This window comes from Sturnira hondurensis, unplaced genomic scaffold, assembly GCF_014824575.4.
Source record: "Sturnira hondurensis isolate 20B ecotype Veracruz unplaced genomic scaffold, ASM1482457v3 Scaffold0008908, whole genome shotgun sequence".
NCBI classification, from domain to species: domain Eukaryota; kingdom Metazoa; phylum Chordata; class Mammalia; order Chiroptera; family Phyllostomidae; genus Sturnira; species Sturnira hondurensis.
This window is the reverse complement of record NW_028081539.1, coordinates 3,086,358-3,106,014: the sequence shown is the minus strand read 5'-3', so window position 1 is coordinate 3,106,014 and position 19,657 is coordinate 3,086,358. Positions and strand designations below refer to the sequence as shown.

Below are 19,657 nucleotides of genomic sequence, written 5' to 3'. Positions count from 1 at the left end.
TCTTGTAGGCAGCATATGTGTGGGTCATGCTTTCTTATCCATTACACTATTCTTTGTCTTTTGATTAGAGCATTTAATCCACTTACGTTTAAGGTTATTATTGAAAGGTACTTATTCATTGCCATTTGTGTACCTGTGTTCCTCTCTATCTCTCTCTTTTCCTTCCTTTCCTTAAAGGAGTCCTTTTACTATTTCTCGTAGAGCTGATTTGGTGGAGGCATTATCTTTTTCTTAAAATTAGAACTTCATTTTGTAGAGCAGTTTTAGGTTCACAGCAAAACCAAGCAGAATGTAGCATTCCCAGATGTCTCCTACCTCAGATCTGAGCAGCCATCCCCACTATCAGAGTGCTTATGACACGTGAGCGGAGAGGGATGTGTGATCGGCTGTTAGGTGTAGCTGTTTTATAGAAATCAATTATGTCCAGTTCATTGTAGCCCACTGACGTTTAGAGTAATTATTGATATAATTGGATTAACATTTCCAGTATTTGTTACTGTTTTCTATTTGTTGCCCTTATTCTTTGTTTCTGTTTTCATCCTCCATACTTTTCTGCTGTTTGTGGGTTTTATTGAGCATTTTATATTATTACCTCTTTTCTCCTTTCTTAGCATATCTATTACAGTTTATGTTACATTTTTTAATGGCTTTACTTTTCTAAGAGTTTCCACCATACATTTCTATTAATCCAAGTCTCCTTTCAAATCACTGTAAACCACATCACAGGTAGCACAAGTATGTTTTAATACTGAAACATTTCTAATTCCCTTATAGTGTTCTGTCATTCATTTCATCTGCACATAAATGCACACATGAAAGTACATAAGTAATATAATTGAATACATTGTTCTTACTATTTCAAACAAACTTATTTCTTAGATCAATTAAGAATAAGAGCACTGGCTGGTGTAGCTTAGTGGATTGAGCACAGGCCTGAGAAGCAAAGGGTCAACTGTTCAATTCCCAGTCAGGGCATATGGCTGGGTTGCAGGCCAGGTCCCCAGTAGTGGGCATGTGAGAGGCAACTACACATTGATGTTTCTCTCCCACTCTTTTTCCTTCCCTCCCCTTCTCTAAAAATAAATGAAATGAAATCTTAAAAAAATGAATAAGAAAAATAAAAATGTTTAGTTTATTTTTCTTATCATTCTTTGATGTTCTTTTTTTGAATATAGTTTTTTCTTTACATAGTTTTGGGCCTATTTCATTTTCTTTCTTTTTGAAGAACTTCCTTTAACGTTCCTTGCAGTGCAGGTGTACTGGCAACAGATTGCCTCAATTTTTGTTTCTCCAAGAAAGTCCATTTCTCCTCTTTTGACTGGTAAGTTAGCAGGGTACAGAAATCTAGGTTTGTGGGTACAGGGTACAGAAATCTAGGTTTTCCTCTGAACGCTTTAAATATTCCACTCCGCTCTCTTCTTGTTTGCATTCCTTCCGATAATATTAGATGTTCTCTCTGCACCTTTGTGGCTAAGCTGTTTATTTTCCCTGGCTTCTTTCAGCACTTTTTTCTTCATTTTTGATTTTCTAAAGTATGAATATCATTACACCTAGAAGTGCATTTTGGCATTTATTGTTCTTGGTGTGTTTTGGGAGTCCTTGATCCTTGGGTTGCTGTCTGACATCAGTTCGAAGGAAAGTCTCTGTTGGTATTGCTGCTCTTCCTCCTACTGGTTTTACCTGTTGCATGTTACACCTTTCATAGTTATCCCACAGTTGTTGGATATCCTGTTCTTGTCTACTTGTTTAGTCTTTTTTCTCTTCTTCTTTTGGAAGTTTCTCCTAACATATCCTCAAATTCAGAGAGTCTTTACTTAGGTGTGTCTACTAATAAGCACATCAAAGGCATTCTTCATTTCCTTGAGTGGTTTTTATCTCTTTTTTATTCTTCTTGGAATATCCCCTCTACGCTTATATTACGCATCTGTTCTTGCAGGTTATCTACATTTTTCATTAGAGCTCGTTGCATCTGACTCTAGTTCTGACACTTGGTCAGTCTCTTTAAACTCTATCTTTGCCTTTTTATATGACTGTAATTGTTTTTTGAAAGGTAGACATGACATACTGGGTGACAAGAACTCCAGTAAATAGGCCTTTAATGGAATGGCGGAAGTGTTCTATAGACCTGTGATTCAATCTCAGTCTTGTAGTGAGCCTGTGGCCTGGAGTTACGAATTTCACTAGTGATTCTTAGTCATTTTTTACCCAATTAGGTGGAGCAGGATGGCTGTAGGTGGGTATTTTCCTTCCCCCAGGTAAGTTAGGATGTATTAAAACACCAGCATTTTATGTCCTGGCAAAATTGTGTCTCCTGAAGGCAGGCCTTGTTAAGAGGAAGATGGGGTGTCCAACCCACAGCCTGTGGGCTGCATGCGGCCCAGGATGGCTATGAATGTGGCTTAACCAAAATCACAAATCTACTTAAAATCTGTTTTTGTTCATCAGTATTCACTAGTGTTTGTGTATTTAATGTGTGGCCCAAGACAGCTCTTCTTCCAGTGTGGCCCAGAGACACCAAAAGGCTGGACACTCTATTTCAAAATGTTTATTTTTTCCCTTCTCCTTCTAGAAGGATGTGAGGATTTCTCTCTTACTGTGAGGATCTAGAAGAGCTTCTGGAGCTTAAACGTAGAAAACTGGGCCAGGGGGTGCGGGGCGGCATGAGTGGGTCTCCTTGGAGTTTTTAACTCTTAATGTTGCCTAGAGATTTGTCCAGGTTAGGTTTTCCTACACCAGTACTCGCTCCTGCAGAGATTTCTGCTGTGGGAAGTTGTGATTCTCTGTATCTGCTCCTCTCTTCAGTTTTGGGGGCAGCATTTTGCCATGTGACCTCACTTCTGAGGTGAGTTGCTGATTTTTCAGTTCAGCTCTTTACTTAGTTGGATTAAGTGGCAACTTCTAAGCTCCTTACATGCTGGACTGGAAAGCAGAAGTCTCCATCCTTTTATTTTTGTGTTACTTGTAAAATGAACTGGCCTCCTAGGTTGACATTATTTCATTAAGCAGCACTGCCTGGCAGGGTTGTACCACCAGTTATGAATCTGTGTGGGTATAACTGTATTCCGGGTGATGCTTATCCATCTCTTCCAGAAAGCTCTGTCAAACACTTAGCTGTAGTCAGTGTTGTTTATGAATTCACTTTTCCAGTTATGTTGTTAGTTCAACCCTTTCCTATTCTCTTTGATATGGAAGATAGAAATAAAGTTCTGAGTTCTGTTTTCTTTCTTTTATCTGTTAAAATAACACTAACTTCTCTAAGTAGTAATCTGGTTCTTCTGCTTTCACCTCATAGTAAAAGACATTAGTACTCTGGCCATCTTTAGTTTGTTCTTGGTTTTGCCCTTTCCAACCTTTCATACAGGTATAGCCATTATTTCAAATGTAATTTGGGCAATTCAATTAATCTTTTTGTTTCCTTTAATAATTCTGGGCTGAACCAAGAATTCCACGTGCAGCCTCATAACCTTTTCATTGTGATTCTTTACAATTTTATTCTCAGATGGTTTTGAGCATAATAATGATAATAACATATGTTGCGTGCTTACTGTGTGCCAGGTACTTGTAAGTGCTTTATATTCCATTCTTGCTGTGTTTCCCTAACTTGACAGAAAGTGAAGCTGAGTCAACATGGAGATACAAAATTTGCCTAAGTCTTGTAGCTTGTAACTGTTAAACTGAGAGTCAAATGCAGGCAGTATAGCTCCAAACTGTCTTTCTATCTATCATCATCTGCCTATTTTGATTTAATCTTTATTGTATTTTTTCTATTACCATTCAGTCCCCATATGCCCTCCACTCCCTAGCAGTCACCACACTGTCATCCATGTCTGTAAGTCCTTTTTCCTTTTTTGCTCAATACTTCCACCCTCTCACTTCCCCACCCTTCCCTCTACCCTACCCAGAAGTCATCCTGCTCTCTATGAGTCTGTCCCCATTTTCCTTGTTAGTTCAGTTTGCTCATTAGATTCCACATGGTTTTCATTTGCATTTCTCTGATGATTAGTGACATTGAGCATCTTCTCATATGTCTATTGGCCTTCTGCATGTTCTTTTTGGGTAAGTGTCTATTCAGGTCCTTTGCCCAGTTTTAATTGGGTTGTTTGTTAGGGGTTTTTTTGGTGATGAGTTTTGTAAGTTCTTTATAAATTTTGGATATTAACCCTTTATCAGATGTATCAGTGAATATGATCTCCCATTCCATGTATTTTTTATTTTGTTGATGATTTTCTTTGCTGTGCAAAAACATTTTAGTTTGATATAGTCCCATTTGTTTATTTTTTTCTTTTGTTTCCCTTATCTGAGGAGATATATTAAAAAAATATATTGCTACAAGCTGTGTCCAAGATTTTGCTGTCTATATTTTCTTTTAGGATTTTTATGGTTTTGAGTCTAACATTTAAGTCTTTACATTTATTCTTGTGTGTGGTTTAAACATGTGCCACATAGCTTCTCAGAATATTTCCTTGTACTATAAATTACTATGATTTTAATCTGAATAAAGTACATAATATGAATTTTGTGAATTTAATAATTTGTAGGAATCCATTGTATTATTATCATTAATGTTTTTATTTGTAGTTAAGATTTTTGGTAAACACATTTGTTTGAACTGTAGGCTCTTTTCCATTATTTTGCCCCAACCAATTTCCTGTTGATTTCATTAAAAATGCACAGTTGTTTCTAATTAACTTACAGACCTGTATGACAGAAAGAAATAATCCGGCATCCTGTATTAAATTTTAAGTTAAGTATTTTGACTTGTCATTGCAGTTCCTTACTAAAATATTAAAATTTTCTAGGTTTTGGCCCTACTACAGCTTTTACATTTCAATTCTTCTGTATTCTTATTTATGCAAATAGTTTTAGTAGCCCATCTTTATTTATATTTTTCTCATGAAATGATACAGAGATGACATGTATCTACTTAAGTTGTTTTTCTGTGAAAGATTTTCTTAGTAGTTCATCTCATTTACATCCATGATTCATTGAAATTTACATCATTTCTACTCAATGGGAAATGGGTATAGAATTTATATCCAAAAATGATGTGAGCCTTTTATATTTTTTAGAGTTTGCATCCATTTTTTGTTTATACTATCTTCCTTCTCTAATATGCCTTTTATGTAATCTTTTGAGTAGAAAAATGTGCAATTATATAAAGTTTTTATATAAACTATTTTATAGCTACTTTGTGATTATCCCTGCTTCTTAGCAAGTAGCACAATTAAAACTGTTTTCTCTTCCTAGTGAATGAGCAGCTTAGCTTGATGATGCTGTAATGCTCTATGTAACTCTTGAGCCTGTGGTACCCTGATAACCGTGTAGCAAAGTCGTCACTTAGATAAAGAGGGGAAAGCAGTTGCACTCATGGGCAATTAACTTTTTTATTAATAAGCTGTTAGACAATTAAGGGGAGCTTAGATAGTCTCTCGAGTGTGGCACTGTACTGAGTCCCGAGTAAATAACCTTGTTGGTGTGCTGGCCTGCTTTTTGTTCTCAGGGTGCCCATTCCGTCACAGTGATCCAGAGCTGCTGAAGCAGAAGCTGCAGACATACAAGATCTCTCCCGCAGCGATAAACCAGGTAGGTCAGACTCTGCTGTGCACCCTCAGCAATGAGGCATCAGACAGTTCCTCTCATTTTCATTTCATGTTCTTGCAGTGATTCTGTGTATTCCTTGTCAGGCCTCCCAGCAGACAGCCTATCTGCTAGGTGAGTTAGGCTGAAACCTTGACTTCTCTAGTTTAGACTGCTTCGAAATTCTTTCCAAGTTCTTTCTAGCTCTTTGGTCTGCTAGGCTGCATTTTTATTTTCCTTGGTAATAAGGGAGCTAGAAACCTTTTTTGTCCCAATTTGTTTTACTGTCTCAATTGAGGACATTAAAAACATTTATAGAGGAATGCATTGAAGCTTATGAATGAAGCTGAAAATTAATGACACCTTATTTCATTTTGGAAATTGTTTTCTATGCTGCGGAAGATGATGTAGTGTATAGTGGCTAAATGTTCTGATAAGCGTCAGTTGTTGCTATGTTAAATCTCCAGTTCTAATGATAGTTCATTTGATCTAATAGTTTGTCAAAATACGTTGCTCATAAACAGTTAAGATTTTTAAAAATCCACAAATGTAAATCAAATATTTAAAAGTATATCTTCTAGTAAATATACTTTTAAAAATATTGTGACATCTCAAGGATTACTGTCCACAGTGTGCTTTTTTTAAAGATTTATTTATTTATTTATCTTTAGAGGAGAAGGGAAGGACAGAAGGAGAAAAATATCAATGTATGGTTGCCTCTTGTGAGTCCCCTGCTGGGAACTGGCCTGCAGCCCAGGCATGTGCCCTGACTGGGAATCGAACCACGATCATGTGGTTCGCAGGCCCACACTCAATCCACTGAGCTACACCAGCCAGGGCCACAGTGTGCTTTTGAGTTGACTTGGATTTTGAAGGAGTTCAAGAGGAGCTCTTTTCAGAGTTTAAGAGCAATATATACATTTTACAGCTGGAACATCTAAATCATGTATCTGTAAACAATTATTTTTACTTGAAGAAAATAATTACTTTAGAATTCTACTACTCCTACACTGTCCAAAATTGAGGTTGAATTTAGTTTAATTCAGTTCAAATATTTGGGTTTGTCAGTGTTCTGGGCAAGACAGTGCCCTAGGTGCTGTTGGGGGGTGCAAAGCAAAACTGTATGTAATTCTTGCTGCTTCCGCAGAACCAAGAGTCTGGGGGCAAGTATGCCAAGTGTCAGGAGAGGGGTACAGTAGTTCCCCCTTATCCATAGGGAATACGTTCCAAGACCCCCCAGTGGATGCCTGATATTACAGTAAATACTGTGCTTTTCCTATACATACAGTCCTATGACAAAGTGTAATTCATAAATTAGGCATAGTGGGAAATTAACAATCATACCTAATAATAAACTAGAAAAATTATAACAATATACAGTAGTAAAATGGTGTGAACGTAGTTTCTTTTTGACAATATGTTATGTACTATACTCCCCCTTCTTCTGGTGATGCTGTGAGATGGTAAAATTGTCTGCATGATGAGACGAGGTGAGAAGCATGACGTGAGCATCACTTACAGCTACTATTGACCCTCTGATGTAGAGGATCATCTGCTTCAGGTGACCCTGGATCAGTAGGTCATGACAGTGTCAATGGTTGGATGTTAGGAACAAGGCTGTGGTGATGGTTGGGGAAATTTAATATTTTGGATTGTCACTGACTGTTGTAACTGAAACCATGGATAATGGGGGAGACTACTGTACACGGAAAATATCTTGGATTTTCTGAAGAAGGCAGGTATTATAACCAGCAGGCGAGGCCAAGGAACACTTTTTCAGAAGAGCATTTTATCTGCTTTTCAATTCTAGATGATCTTTGCTGGATAGAGTAACCTTGGATGTAGGTCCTTGCCTTTCATTACTTTGAATACTTCTTTCCAGCCCCTTCAGGCCTGCAAGGTTTCTTCTGCGAAATCTGCTCATAGTCTTACGGGAACTCCTTTGTAGGTAACTGTCTCCTTTTCTCTTGCTGCTTTTAAGACTCTCTCCTTATCTTTAATCTTGAGTAATGTAATTATGATGTACCTCGGTGTGTGCTTTCTTGGATCCAACTTCCTTGGGACTCTCTTGGCTTCCTGGACTTCCTGGAAGTCTATTTCCTTTGCCAGGTTAGGGAAGTTCTCCTTCATTATGTTTTCAACTAAGTTTTCAATTTCCTGCTCTTCCTCTTCTTATGGTACCCCTCTGATTCAGATGTTGGAATGTTTAAAGTTGTCCTGGAAGTTCCTAAGCCTCTCCTCATTTTTCTGAATTCTTGTCTCTTCATTATGTTCTGGCTGAATATTTATTTCTTCCTTCTATTCTAAATGTTTCATTTGAGTCCTCATTTTCTTCCCTTCACTGTTGGTTCCCTGTATATTTTCCTTTATTTCACTTTGCATAGCCTTCATTTCTTCCTTCATTTTGCAACCAAACTCAACCATTTCTGTGAGCATCCTGGTTACCAGTGTTTTGAACTCTGTATCTGATAGGTTGTGTATCTCCTCGTCGCTTAGTTGTTTTTCTGGAATTTTGATCTGTTCTTTCATTAGGGCCATGTTTTTTTTTTTTTTGTATCAGCACACCTGTTATGTTATAAAGGGCAGAAACTTAGGTTTTGTCAGGTTGGGGCAACCCACATCACTCTGTTGTGGTGCTGTACGTGGGGAGGGGTCAGAGAGGGAACAGTGCCACTTGATTGGCTCTCACCCTGCTTTGAGTCACTTCCCTTGCTTCCCACCAGCAGACTGTGCGCTTTCAGGTGCTGATTCCCAGGTGGGTGGGCTTGGGTACCTTCTAGGACCTTGTGGGCCCCTCCAGTGGACTCTCCTGTGAGGCTGGAAGTTTTTTCCTGCTGCCATAACTCCCATAGATTTTTACAGCCAGAGGTTTTGAAGCTTTAGTTTCCCATGCTAGAACCCTGGGTTGTGCAGTATATCTCTCTCCCCATTTGTTCCTCCCAGCTTTATTTGCAAGTGAATGTGGGACTGCCTGGTTCTCCAGCCACTGACTCATTCACCTGGCCTGCCACCTTGCCGCAGGTCCTCTGCTCCGGCTGCCTGTCTCTGCCCCTCCTACCAGTCCAGATAAATGTTTTTTCTTTAACTCCTTGGTTGTTGGGTTTCCATACAGTTAGACTTTCTGGAAGTTCTGGCAGTCTTTGTTTTGTAATTTGTTGTTGTCTTTCTTTTGGTTGTACAAGAAAGCAAAGTGTATCTACACCTCCATCTTGGCTGGAAGTCTCCTATTTATTACTATGTCTACTGAGAGATTGTTTTTATTTAATAATAATAATTATGTTTGTTTATGCTTGCTTTTAACTCCATTGCATTCCTACATTGCAAGTTATGGATCCTCTTTTTTTTATATGACCTTTTTCAGTTGGTCTCAGGTTTTTTTTAAGATTTTCTTTATTTATCTTTAGAGGGGAAGGGAAGGAGAGAAGGAGAGAAATATCAATGTATGGTTGCCTCCCATGCATCCCCTGCTGGGAACTGGCCTGCAACCCAGGCATGTGCCCTGACTACGAATTGAACCGCGATTGTTTGGTCCACAGGCCTGCGCTCAATCCACTGAGCTACACCGGCCAGGGCTGGATCCTCTTGATTTATAAATAGATTCCTTACTTAGTTGAAGCTGGTTAGTTATTTCCACATTATCCTTTGGACCTGCATTGTAACCTTTTATCTAAGATGAACACAAATGTATACAGTACACAAGGGCAAGCTGTGAATAATATTTGGCTTTCATCTGATGGCTTTATTGAATGGATCTCAGCAGAGTGAAACACTGGGGGGAGTGAGTTCTAAAGGGTAGAATGTTGATGAATGAAAAATTCAAGTAAAATATTTTGTTAAATGCTTAGTTGCAGGTTGGCATAAGAGTAAATTAGATCTTAAAAAGTCCAAGTGAATGTTAAAATATTGAATGAAAGTGAAGAAAAACATCATTACATGCACTTAAGGTAAAACTCAATGGAGCTGCTTTTCAGAGAAAACTACTTAAAAAACTTTCAACTTTTAGGAATACTTTAATATTAAATCTTAGAATGTTGATGACCAAAAGAAAGGGCACTGTGCCTGTTCTGACATAACATACTTTTTTTAAAAAGCATATTTATGGGATCACATTTCGTTTTCCTTCTTGGATGAGCTTGGTATCCAGCTTAAAAAGAAAGCGATTGAACAGCAAAATAAAGCCAAAGAAAATGCTCAGGCCTGCACTTATTTCTCAGCCCTCCCCACAAAGGGAAAAACATGGAGGTCAGTTCACCAAGATATCAAAATTGTAAATGTCTATACCCCAACAAAGCTTAAAAATACAGGAAGCAAAAACAGAACTGAAATGAGAATTAGAAAAATCCACACTGATATTTGGAGACGTCAGCATTCCTCTTTCAGCGATTAATGGAACAAGCAGACGGAAAATCAGTAAGTGTACAATGGCTTGAAAAACACTGTCAACCATCCTGACCACCCTAATTGATATTTATAGAATACAACACCAAACAACAGGTGAGCACAATTTTTGTATGTGTACATAGAACATTAATCCAGACAGATCATATTTGGGGTCTTCAAAATGCCATTAAAATTTTAAACAAACTGAAACTATAGAAAATATGTTCTCCAACTATAATCAGTACAATAAGGCAAGAAAAATAAAAATAAAAGACAGATTAGAAAGTAAGAAAGAAAAAAACCTTCTTCTGTTCTCAATGTTAGTTATGAAAAACATCTCAATGAATCTACCAAAATGCTATTGTAACCAATAGATGGTGGGATTCTAAGTCAGCATACAAAAATCAATTATGAGCAATTAAAAATATTTAAAAAAATTAAAAGTGCCATATGCAAAAGTAGCAGAAGGATATCAGTGGCTTTTAAATGTATTTATCAAAATATGTGCAAGATCTTTATGCCGAAACACTGATGGAAGCTATCAAAGGGGAAAATTGGAAGTGCAGCTACCTGACTCCAAGGTATACTGTAAAGCTGCTGGAATCTGAACAGTGTGGTGTCAGGGAAACAATGAACATAGAGATTCAACTGGAAAGAAACAGGCCCACATATGTATGGCCAACTTGTTTTTAAACAAAGGTACCTGGGGGGTTCTATAGGGAAAGGGTAGTATTGAGAACAAGTAGTTCCAGAAGGACTGAATGTCCATCTGCCAGGACAAGGGGGAGGAGGGCATAGACTCCTACCTCACACCTTATTGATAAACTAGCTTGAAGTGGATCATAGTTCAAATGCGAAATGTAAAGCTTCCACAAGAAAGCATGAAAATCTGAATGACCTTCAGTTTGGCACGTCCCATGAGAGAAGATGTTGATAAATTAGATTTTAGCAAAGTTAAAATTTTCTGTAAACAGTGTTGAGAGAATGACAAAATAAGCCACAGATTGGAAGAAATATTTGCAAGGTGTATATTTCATGAAATACTTGTATGGAGAACATATAAAGATGCAAAGAACTCTCAGAACTCAATAACAAAACAGTTTTTAAATATGTAAAAGCTTTGAACAGACATTTCATCAGAGAAACTACGTGAATGATAAATGCATGAAAAATATTCATCATTAGGTATTAAGGAAATGCAATTTATAACTAAAGTGAATACAACTATGTGCCACAGTCAAAAAAAGGCTCATTGTAATGCTCATATATGCCACAGTGGAGCTAATGTCTTTTGTTGTAATGTATGAATGCTTTTACTTTTTAGTAGTTTTTCTTTCTTAAACTATATCTCATTTGATTTCTGTCACAGTATTGCCCTTGCATTTCAGAAGAGAAAGCTGAAGTTTGTAAAAGATGAGAGGCTGCTCCGACCGTAGAGCTTAGTACACGAGAAGGCCAGTGTTCTCACCTCACCTGGCCCGAGGCTCCGCTTTCTCCCACTGCGTTGGTCTGCTTCTGTAGTGTTTTTCTTTTCTTTCTTTTTCCTCTTTTTAAAGAAGAATTTAAAAGAATTTAAATTCTTCTGAATTTCATTCAGAGAAATAAACTCTGCTTCTCTATAGCTGTCTCCTTTTTTGTCTACACAAATTACATCTTCATATAGGGCCCGGCAGGAGTAAGGCCTGCTTGAGCGTGGTTGGTAGGGTAATGATATGGGTGTAATAATTTACAGTTTTAATCTGAACATTTCACCTAAAATGTCATATGGTGTGCTTGAGTGTGATATTGGTAGGTTACAGAATTAAATGCTTATGATTTTGTAATAAAAAAGGGGGGGTTATTTGTGCTGGACCCTGTATATTATATATGACCACTGACATCAATTTATAATTATATATGTATTTGTCTTTTAAATCATATTGGAAGAGTAGAGGTACATACAAAAGTACAAGCTTTTATATACCTGTACTAGGGTCTCTAATTTTCTATGACATTGAGTTATTTAGTGACCTTTTGTTCCTGCCTGAAAGAGTCTTTTTAGCATATGTTACAGGGCAGTTCTAGGAGAAACAAATTCCCTAAGCTTTTGTTTATCTGGGAATGTCTTAATTTCCCCTCTCATTTTTGAACGAATAGTCTTGGTTGACAGTTTTTCAGCAACATACGTTATCTCACTGCCTTCTTGCCTGCACAGTTTTTGCTGAGAAAATCATCTGTTAGTCTGTTGACTGTCTCCTGAGTGTGATGAGGAAGGAGCCTGTCTTGCAGCTTTCCAGGTTCTGTGTCATTTCCTGGTTTGCTTATAATGCGCTTCAGTGTGGATGTCTTTGTATTCGTCATGCTTGGAGTTTGCGGAGCTACTACCATGTGTGTCTTTGATCAAGTTTGGGAGATTTTCAGCTATTAATTCAACTATTCTTTTTATCCCTTTCTGTCTGTTCCTTCTAGGGGACCGCTGATGCACCTGTTGGTATACTTGACAGTGTGCCACTGTGTCTTTGGCTGTGTTCATATTTTCTTCAATATTTATTTTTTTCTACTCTTCAGACTGGGTGATCTCAATTCACCTACCTTCAAGTCTGCTCATTCTTTTTTTACTACCTGCTGAAATTGGCTTTTTCATTTTTCCTTTTAGTTACTATGACTTTCAGCTGTAGAATTTCTGTCTGGGCCCTTTTTATAGTTTCATTCTCTTTATTACTATTTTCTGTCTGTTAAGACCATTCTTCTGGTTTCTATTTTCTGAGAATGTTTTAAGACACTTGATTAAAAGTCTTTATTTAATAAGTGTAATAATGCCTGGGCCTGTTTGGGGACAGTTGGTGGTTCTCCTGGGAGTGGGCCCTACTTTCTTGTTGCTTCCCATCCTCATGTTTTCTAGAACACTGGAGGACGTCTGACCAGTACAGACTGCTGGCTCTGCAGGTCGGATTCCGTCTGTGTGCTGGGGCTGTGCTGCTCAATGTAGGGGTCTCCAGCTGCATACGATGACTCTTCAGTTTGAGACTCGTGGCTGGTCCAAATTGGGAGGGGCTGGAGTCTGTGATGTTTTGGTAAACCAGCTCTCTGGGGGTGGAGGGAGCTCTGATGATACCATTTGTGATGTAAATGCTCCTACTGGGGCCATTGTCAAACTACCAGTGTGATGTGACAGACCCTGACTTGGGAAGAGGTATGCACAATCAATTCTCACAAGCCAGTTTGAGTCAGCTCAAGCATACCACTTGCTGTAAGTATAAAATATATACCAGCTTTTAACAAATTAGTATAAAAAATAAGCATTGTAAAATATTTCAGTAATGATATTTTATATTGATTACATGTTGAAATAACAACACTAATTTAAATCAGCAACCATGATTTAATCATTTAAATTATTAAAATTAACTTTATCTTTTTACCTTTGTACTTATAGACCATTTAAAATTACAGATGTCACTTCTATTTGTATTGGATAGCACAGCTGTAAACAGTTGGTTGAGACTATTGAGTATTAGAGTGATTAGCTTCTATTTCCACATATTTTAATGTTTGCTGCTAGCAAACAATTGTGTTTGACCAATTACAACCAATACTTAACTTCTGCATGTTGAGCTATAAATGAGTATAAGGCTACCCTTTTTTCAGTATTTCTCATTGAAATGATGCATTATTTACAAATACATTTTTGAAATTCTTGTACTTCACATTTTAGGATATTTAAAAATTTGTATAGCAGAAGGAAATAGGTTTTATAATTTTGACTCAGCATAACCATTAATGATTATTTAAAAGCAAATTTTTATGTTAAGACTTTATTTATTTATTTTGAGAGACAGGGTGAGGGAGGGAGAAAGAGAGGGAGAGAAACATCAATGTGTGGTTGCCTTTTGCACATCTCCTACTGGGGACTTGGCCTGCAACCCAGGCAGGTGTCATGACTGGGAATTGAAGTAGTGACCCTTTGGTTCATAGCCTGCACTCAATCCACTGAGCTATACCAGCCAGGGCTAAAAGCAACTCTTATTGGTGCTTCTAAGAAAACTTGCTACTGATAGCAAAATCATGAAATATGAGGAAAAAAGTATGCTCTTGATGCTTTTTGCGAGGTTTCACAGCACAACAGTTCTCAAGAAGTTAGTGAACATATTAAATCTAATCAAGAAATCTTTCAAAGTAGTTTCAAAGGCTTAAAAGTAACACTATGTCAAAAAGATTTTATGACAAAGATAAATCTCAAAGACTCTGTATTCAATGTTCATATAAATCTGAAATACCTAAAACTTCTACTTTTTTCATAGGTGAGGGTACTTACCAATAGATGATGGTAGTCAGTCTGTCCATTACTTTATGAACAGTAACTGCTTTTAAGAGCAGCTTTTCCATCTGTTTCATCTTCAGGAGCATCTCTTCTGATTTATAAGAACAGTACTTTGCTGCATTTAGCTTGCTTTTCTCCGTTTTGTAGTTGAAAATGTGTACATTGTTCTCGATAGAACTTAGAACTGCATTAAGGAGAAGATGGAAACCTGAGCATTAGCTTTGGCGCCAGGAGCCTGTGTTTGTAGTTTGGGCTCTATCACACATGTCTGTGTATAGCCTCCTTTCTTCTAGACTGAAGGTCATGTGAAGATCATTTAGTATTGTTCAAGGTGGTTCAAATAAAAATCACTTTGGAAGTCAAATAACATGCCTTTGTTAGCTAAATCTAATAAAGTTTACTTCCATTAAACTGAAAACTAGTCTTACAAGAAAATTTACTCTTTTTATATGCGTTCTCCCCCTTCCCTTCTGGTAACTAACATGCTGTGGTCTGTGTAATGAGTTTGCTTGTTGCTTTCTGTTTTATATCCTAATAAGTAAAATTATATGGTTCTTGTCCTTTTCTGTCTGATTTACTTCACTTAACGTGAATGGATGGATCTTAAGATCCATTCATGTTGTCACAAATGAATATATTTCATCATTTTTTTATGGCTGAGTACTTTGTACCACATCTTTATTCAGTCATCCATCAAAGGACACTTAGGTTGTTTCCAAGTTCTGGCTACTGTGAATAGTGCTACAGTGAATATATGGGTACCTATATCTTTACGGTAAGTGTTTTCAGATTTTTTGGCAAGATACCCAAAAGAGTAATTGCTGGGTCATCTGGTAGCTCTATTAATTTTTTGAGGAACCTCCATACTGTTTTTCTGGAGGCTACACAAATTTACATTCCCACCAGCCATGCGTGAGGGTTCCCTTCTCTCCACATCCTCTCTAACACTTGTTATTTCTTGTCTTGTTCATGATGGCCATTCTAACAGATGTAAGGTGGTATCTCATTGTGGTTTTGATTTGAGTATCCCTTTTAACAAATGAAATTGAGCAACTTTTTATATATCTGTTAGCCATATGTATTCTCAGCAAAAATGTTCAGGTCTTCTGCCCATTTCTTAATTGGATTGTTTTCTGTTGTTGTCCAATTGTATGAGTTCTTTATATATTTCAGATATTAGTGCCTTATGAGAGGTATCATTTGCAAATATCTTCTTTTGCTCTGCAGAAGCTTTTTAGTTTGATATGGTCCCATTTACTTGTTCTTGCTTTTACTTCACTGGCCTATGGGATCAATTTCATGAAGTCTATTTAGTCCATGTACATTTAGGGTGATTCTTGAAATATGAGGACTTAAACTTAGTATAGCCATTTTATTTTGTTTTCTGTTGCTCTGTATCTCCATTGTTTCTTTCTTTTTTTAAATTTTATTTATTTATTTATCTTTAGAGGGGAAGGAGAGGGAGAGAAACATCAATGTATGGTTGCCTTTTGTGCGTCCCCTGCTGGGAGTTGGCCTGCAGGGAACTGGCTTGCAACCCAGGCATGTGCCCTGACTGAGAATCGAACCGTGATCCTCTGGTTTGCAGGCCCGCGCTCAATTCCATTGTTTCTTTTTCTTTGTGTTTCGATGTGCTCTTCTAGTTTGGTGGTATTCTATTATTTTTTCCTGTTTGCTATTTTTTAATGTTATGTGTCTCCATTCTAGATTTTTTTTTACTATTTTTTAAGATTTTATTTATTTTTAGAGAGAGGGGAAGGGGGATAGAGGGATAGAAACATGAATGTGTGGTTGCTGTCATGCGTCCCCGACTGGGGACTTGGCCTGCAACCCAGGCGTGTGCCCTGATGGGGAGTGACCCTTTGGTTTGCAGGCTGGCACTCAATCCACTGAGCCACACCATCCAGGACTAGGTTTTTTTCCTAATATGTGAGAGCAAACATTTATTTTTCCAAAAACTAATTAACTATAAAAATTTAGGAATACCATTTTGTAACAACACTTTGTGGCGACATTCAAATATTTTTTTTCTCATTCTTGTTTTATAGGGGATGGAACATAATTGTGAAGAAGTTCAATTAAATTAATATTTACAGAGAGCAAAGCACTTGCTTGTTAGAGAATACTAAAAAAACACTCTATTTTTTCTTTTTGGAGCTTCATAATGCAATAAGAAAGATGGAGTTCTTGAATTAATAATTATAACCAGACTGTGCTAAGTATTTTGCTAGAGGTATAACAATCCATATAGGAATATGGATAGGAGGCACTAATTTTTAAATTTAGTTTTTTATAATGGCTTTATTGAGATATAATTTATATACTTTACAATTCACCCACTTAAAATACACAATTCAATGGTTTTTCGTATTAGAACATTTTCATCACCTCAAGAGGAAACCCCTGTGCTCTTTAGTTATCAGCCCCTATTCCACCCAAGCCCCACCAACCACTAACCTACTTCTGTCTCTGTAGGTTTGCCTCTTCACATGGTATACAACAGCATCACATGGTATACGGTCTTTTGTAACTTTCACTTAGCAAAATGTTTTCCAGGTATATCCTTGTTGCAGCACTTATCAGTACTTTCTTTTTGTGGCTGAATGATATTCCACTGTGTGGATGGAATACATTCATTTATCCGGTCATCATTTGATGGCTGTTTGGTAGTTTTCACCTTGGGGCTATTTGAATAATACTGCAAAAAACATCCATGCACTGGTTTTTATGGGAACATCAGTTTTCATCCCTCTCAGCTGTGCACCTAGGAGTGCAATTGCTGGGTCATACAGTAAGTCTGCGTTTAAGAGGTGTTCATTCTGCTTAAGGGGCTGAAAATAAACCCCTTTGAATTTAGGATTTGAGCTGATACATAAAGATGGATGGAATGTGGATGGGCGGATTGGTGGTGGGTGGAGAAAAGAACAAGAGGACACATTCAGAGTACAGGGATGATGTGAACAAAGTCACTGAGCCAATAGAACAGGATGGATTTAAGGGACTATGGGTGTGCTTGTTAAAGAAACTATAGCCTATCAACGCTATTCATTAGATGAAATTCTGTCTTCAACTCTTGAGGAAAATACTTGCCTCAGTATTATAATCCATAACAAAAACAGTATGATCAGTTATTAAAATAATCAAATGTACTAATTACATGAAGATGCAAAATTAATCACCTGTACATCATCCTTACTATTAAAGTACTCAAAACGATATCTTTTAAAAATTTTAGTTAGCTAAATAACTTCCTGCAAACACTTCCCTACTGGAATAGGTTTGAAATGGCTTCTGTGGTTCTAAATTCAGTTCTAAATTTGTGTTATGATTTCCTTTATGAAAAAAGTTTTATACAAACAGTAGTTCTTTTTCTTCTAATTGATTCTTATCTCCATTCACCTGTGCCAATTCAGTCCTTTTTCCCTTGCCCCTTTTGTGTTCTTAACTTACACTCTTTTATGCTGCACATTCATTTCCGAATTGCAGAAACTTTATTTTTTAAGTGCTTTGACCTCCTTTAATCCCCATGTTATAATTGCTTAATAGCCTATTGTAAAATAGACTTGCAGTTTCCTGCTTCTGTCTTTGTCATCTTTCAGTCTTGTATCCTTTTGTCTTTTTGTTTTAGGTGTAAAACTCCTTTTAACCTTTCTGCCCTGCAGGTCGTGGTGGTGAATTCCCTCAGCTTTTGTCTGTCTGGAAAAGCCTGCATTTCTCCCTCATGTCTGAGGAGTAACTTCGATGGATATATTATTCTTGGCTGATCATTTCTCTCTTTTAATATATTTGAGTATTTGATTCCACTTACTCCAATCCTGTAAGATTTCTGTTGAAACATCCAGTGATAATCTAATGGGTCTTTCTTTATAGTTTACAGTCCGCTTTTTCCTGGCTGCCTTAAGAATTTGTTCTTTGTCATTAACTTTTGACAGTTTTAAAATAATGTGTCTTGGAGGTCTTTCTGCATTGAGATAATTAGGTGTTGTATTAACTTCTTGGATTCAAGGCTCCAGCTCTTTGCACAGGTTTGGGGCATTCTCATTATTTGTTTGACTAGGCTCCCTGTCTACCTCCTCCCCACCCCCACCCCCATCCTTCCTAATGGATCTGTTAGTCTTATATTGTTCTAATGGAGTCAGATAGTTCTTGTACAGTCCTCTCATTTTTTAACTCAATTCTTTTTGTTCTTCCACCGGAGTCATTTCTATATTTCTCTCTTTGAGATCCCTAATTCTTCTGTCTGGTCTGCCCTATTTCCCAAGGTCTCTCATTTATTCTTCATCTCATGCATTGAGTTTTTCAGCTTAGAATTTCTGTTTGGTTGTTTTACAGCTTCAGTCTCGTTGGTAAAGTATTCCTTTTGTTCATTTATTTTATTCTTGAGATCATTGAACTGCCTTTCTGAGTTTTCTTGTCTCATTTAATTTTTTTAAAACTACAATTTTGAATTTCCTGTCGTGTTAATCACAGTGTTCTCTGTCTTTGAGTTTGTTTTTTGGAGACTTCAGTTTCTTTCTGAGTTACTTTTGTTATTCATGGTACTACTGATGGATTACTTTTCTGCCTGGACAGTTGAGGAATTGAAATCTTTTTTAGGTACTGTTTTGTGTTGATGATTTAGAAGGTTGGTAAGTAGAGGCCTTTCTTTTGCTTTCCAGTAGATGATGCTATAGCACCGTTTTTTTGTTTTCTCTTACCGGCACTACTGGGACTTCAGTGTTTCAGTGGGCGGTGTTGCCCGGGCTGTGGAAAATGCACCGAACCTGAGGAGGTGATGTCCCCTCCATGACTGGGTCACCTCGGTCTCAGGACACCACCCTGTGGTGAGATGACACACTATGGGCCTCTGGGCCTGTGAGTTCCTGGTGCTGCTTCCCTGTAACTGGAGGCTGCCAGCCTCTCCGCCCCTTACTATCTGAGGTGTCCCAGCTGCCTCTACTGGGTTCTGTGACGGTGTGTGGGCGGTGCTGCACTGGGTGTAGCCACAGTGAGCACTAGCCACTCAGGCTGGAACGTTGCTTCTGCCCCTTCAGCCCTTTCTAGGCTGTCGAGTGAAGGCTTATCCCCATGCCCACCTCCACTGCTACCGTGTCAGCTGGAGCGGGGCAGGTGACAGGAGAGTGGTAGTGGGGGCAGGTTTCAAGTTATTACGCCTTTAAAACCTGTTGAAGAACTAAATTAAGTGACTTTTTTTCCCTGTGATGCTATAACTAAACCACGAAGAGAGAGAGAGAGCGGGGGAGGGACCAGAGCGGAGGGGAGGGAAGAGAAGGGAGGAAGGAAGGGCAACTGTCCTAATTTGCACAGGTTCTAGTAGAAGTGTTCTAAGGCCGACTGAAACAGAAGTTGCTTTGGTGAGGAAAGACACTTACTTTATCACTCAATAAACACTTACTGAGT

The 19,657-nt window shown here is 37.8% G+C and overlaps 1 protein-coding gene across 1 annotated transcript in view; it reads left to right on the top strand.

The window, feature by feature from the left end:
* PRIM2 (DNA primase subunit 2) overlaps positions 1-19,657 on the top strand; it is a 294,335-nt gene that overhangs the window by 251,233 nt on the left and 23,445 nt on the right. Inside the window, exon 12 of the mRNA XM_037056323.1 lies at positions 5,501-5,583. Within this exon, the coding sequence (XP_036912218.1) occupies positions 5,501-5,583 (83 nt within the window). The remainder of the gene's footprint in view (positions 1-5,500; positions 5,584-19,657) is intronic.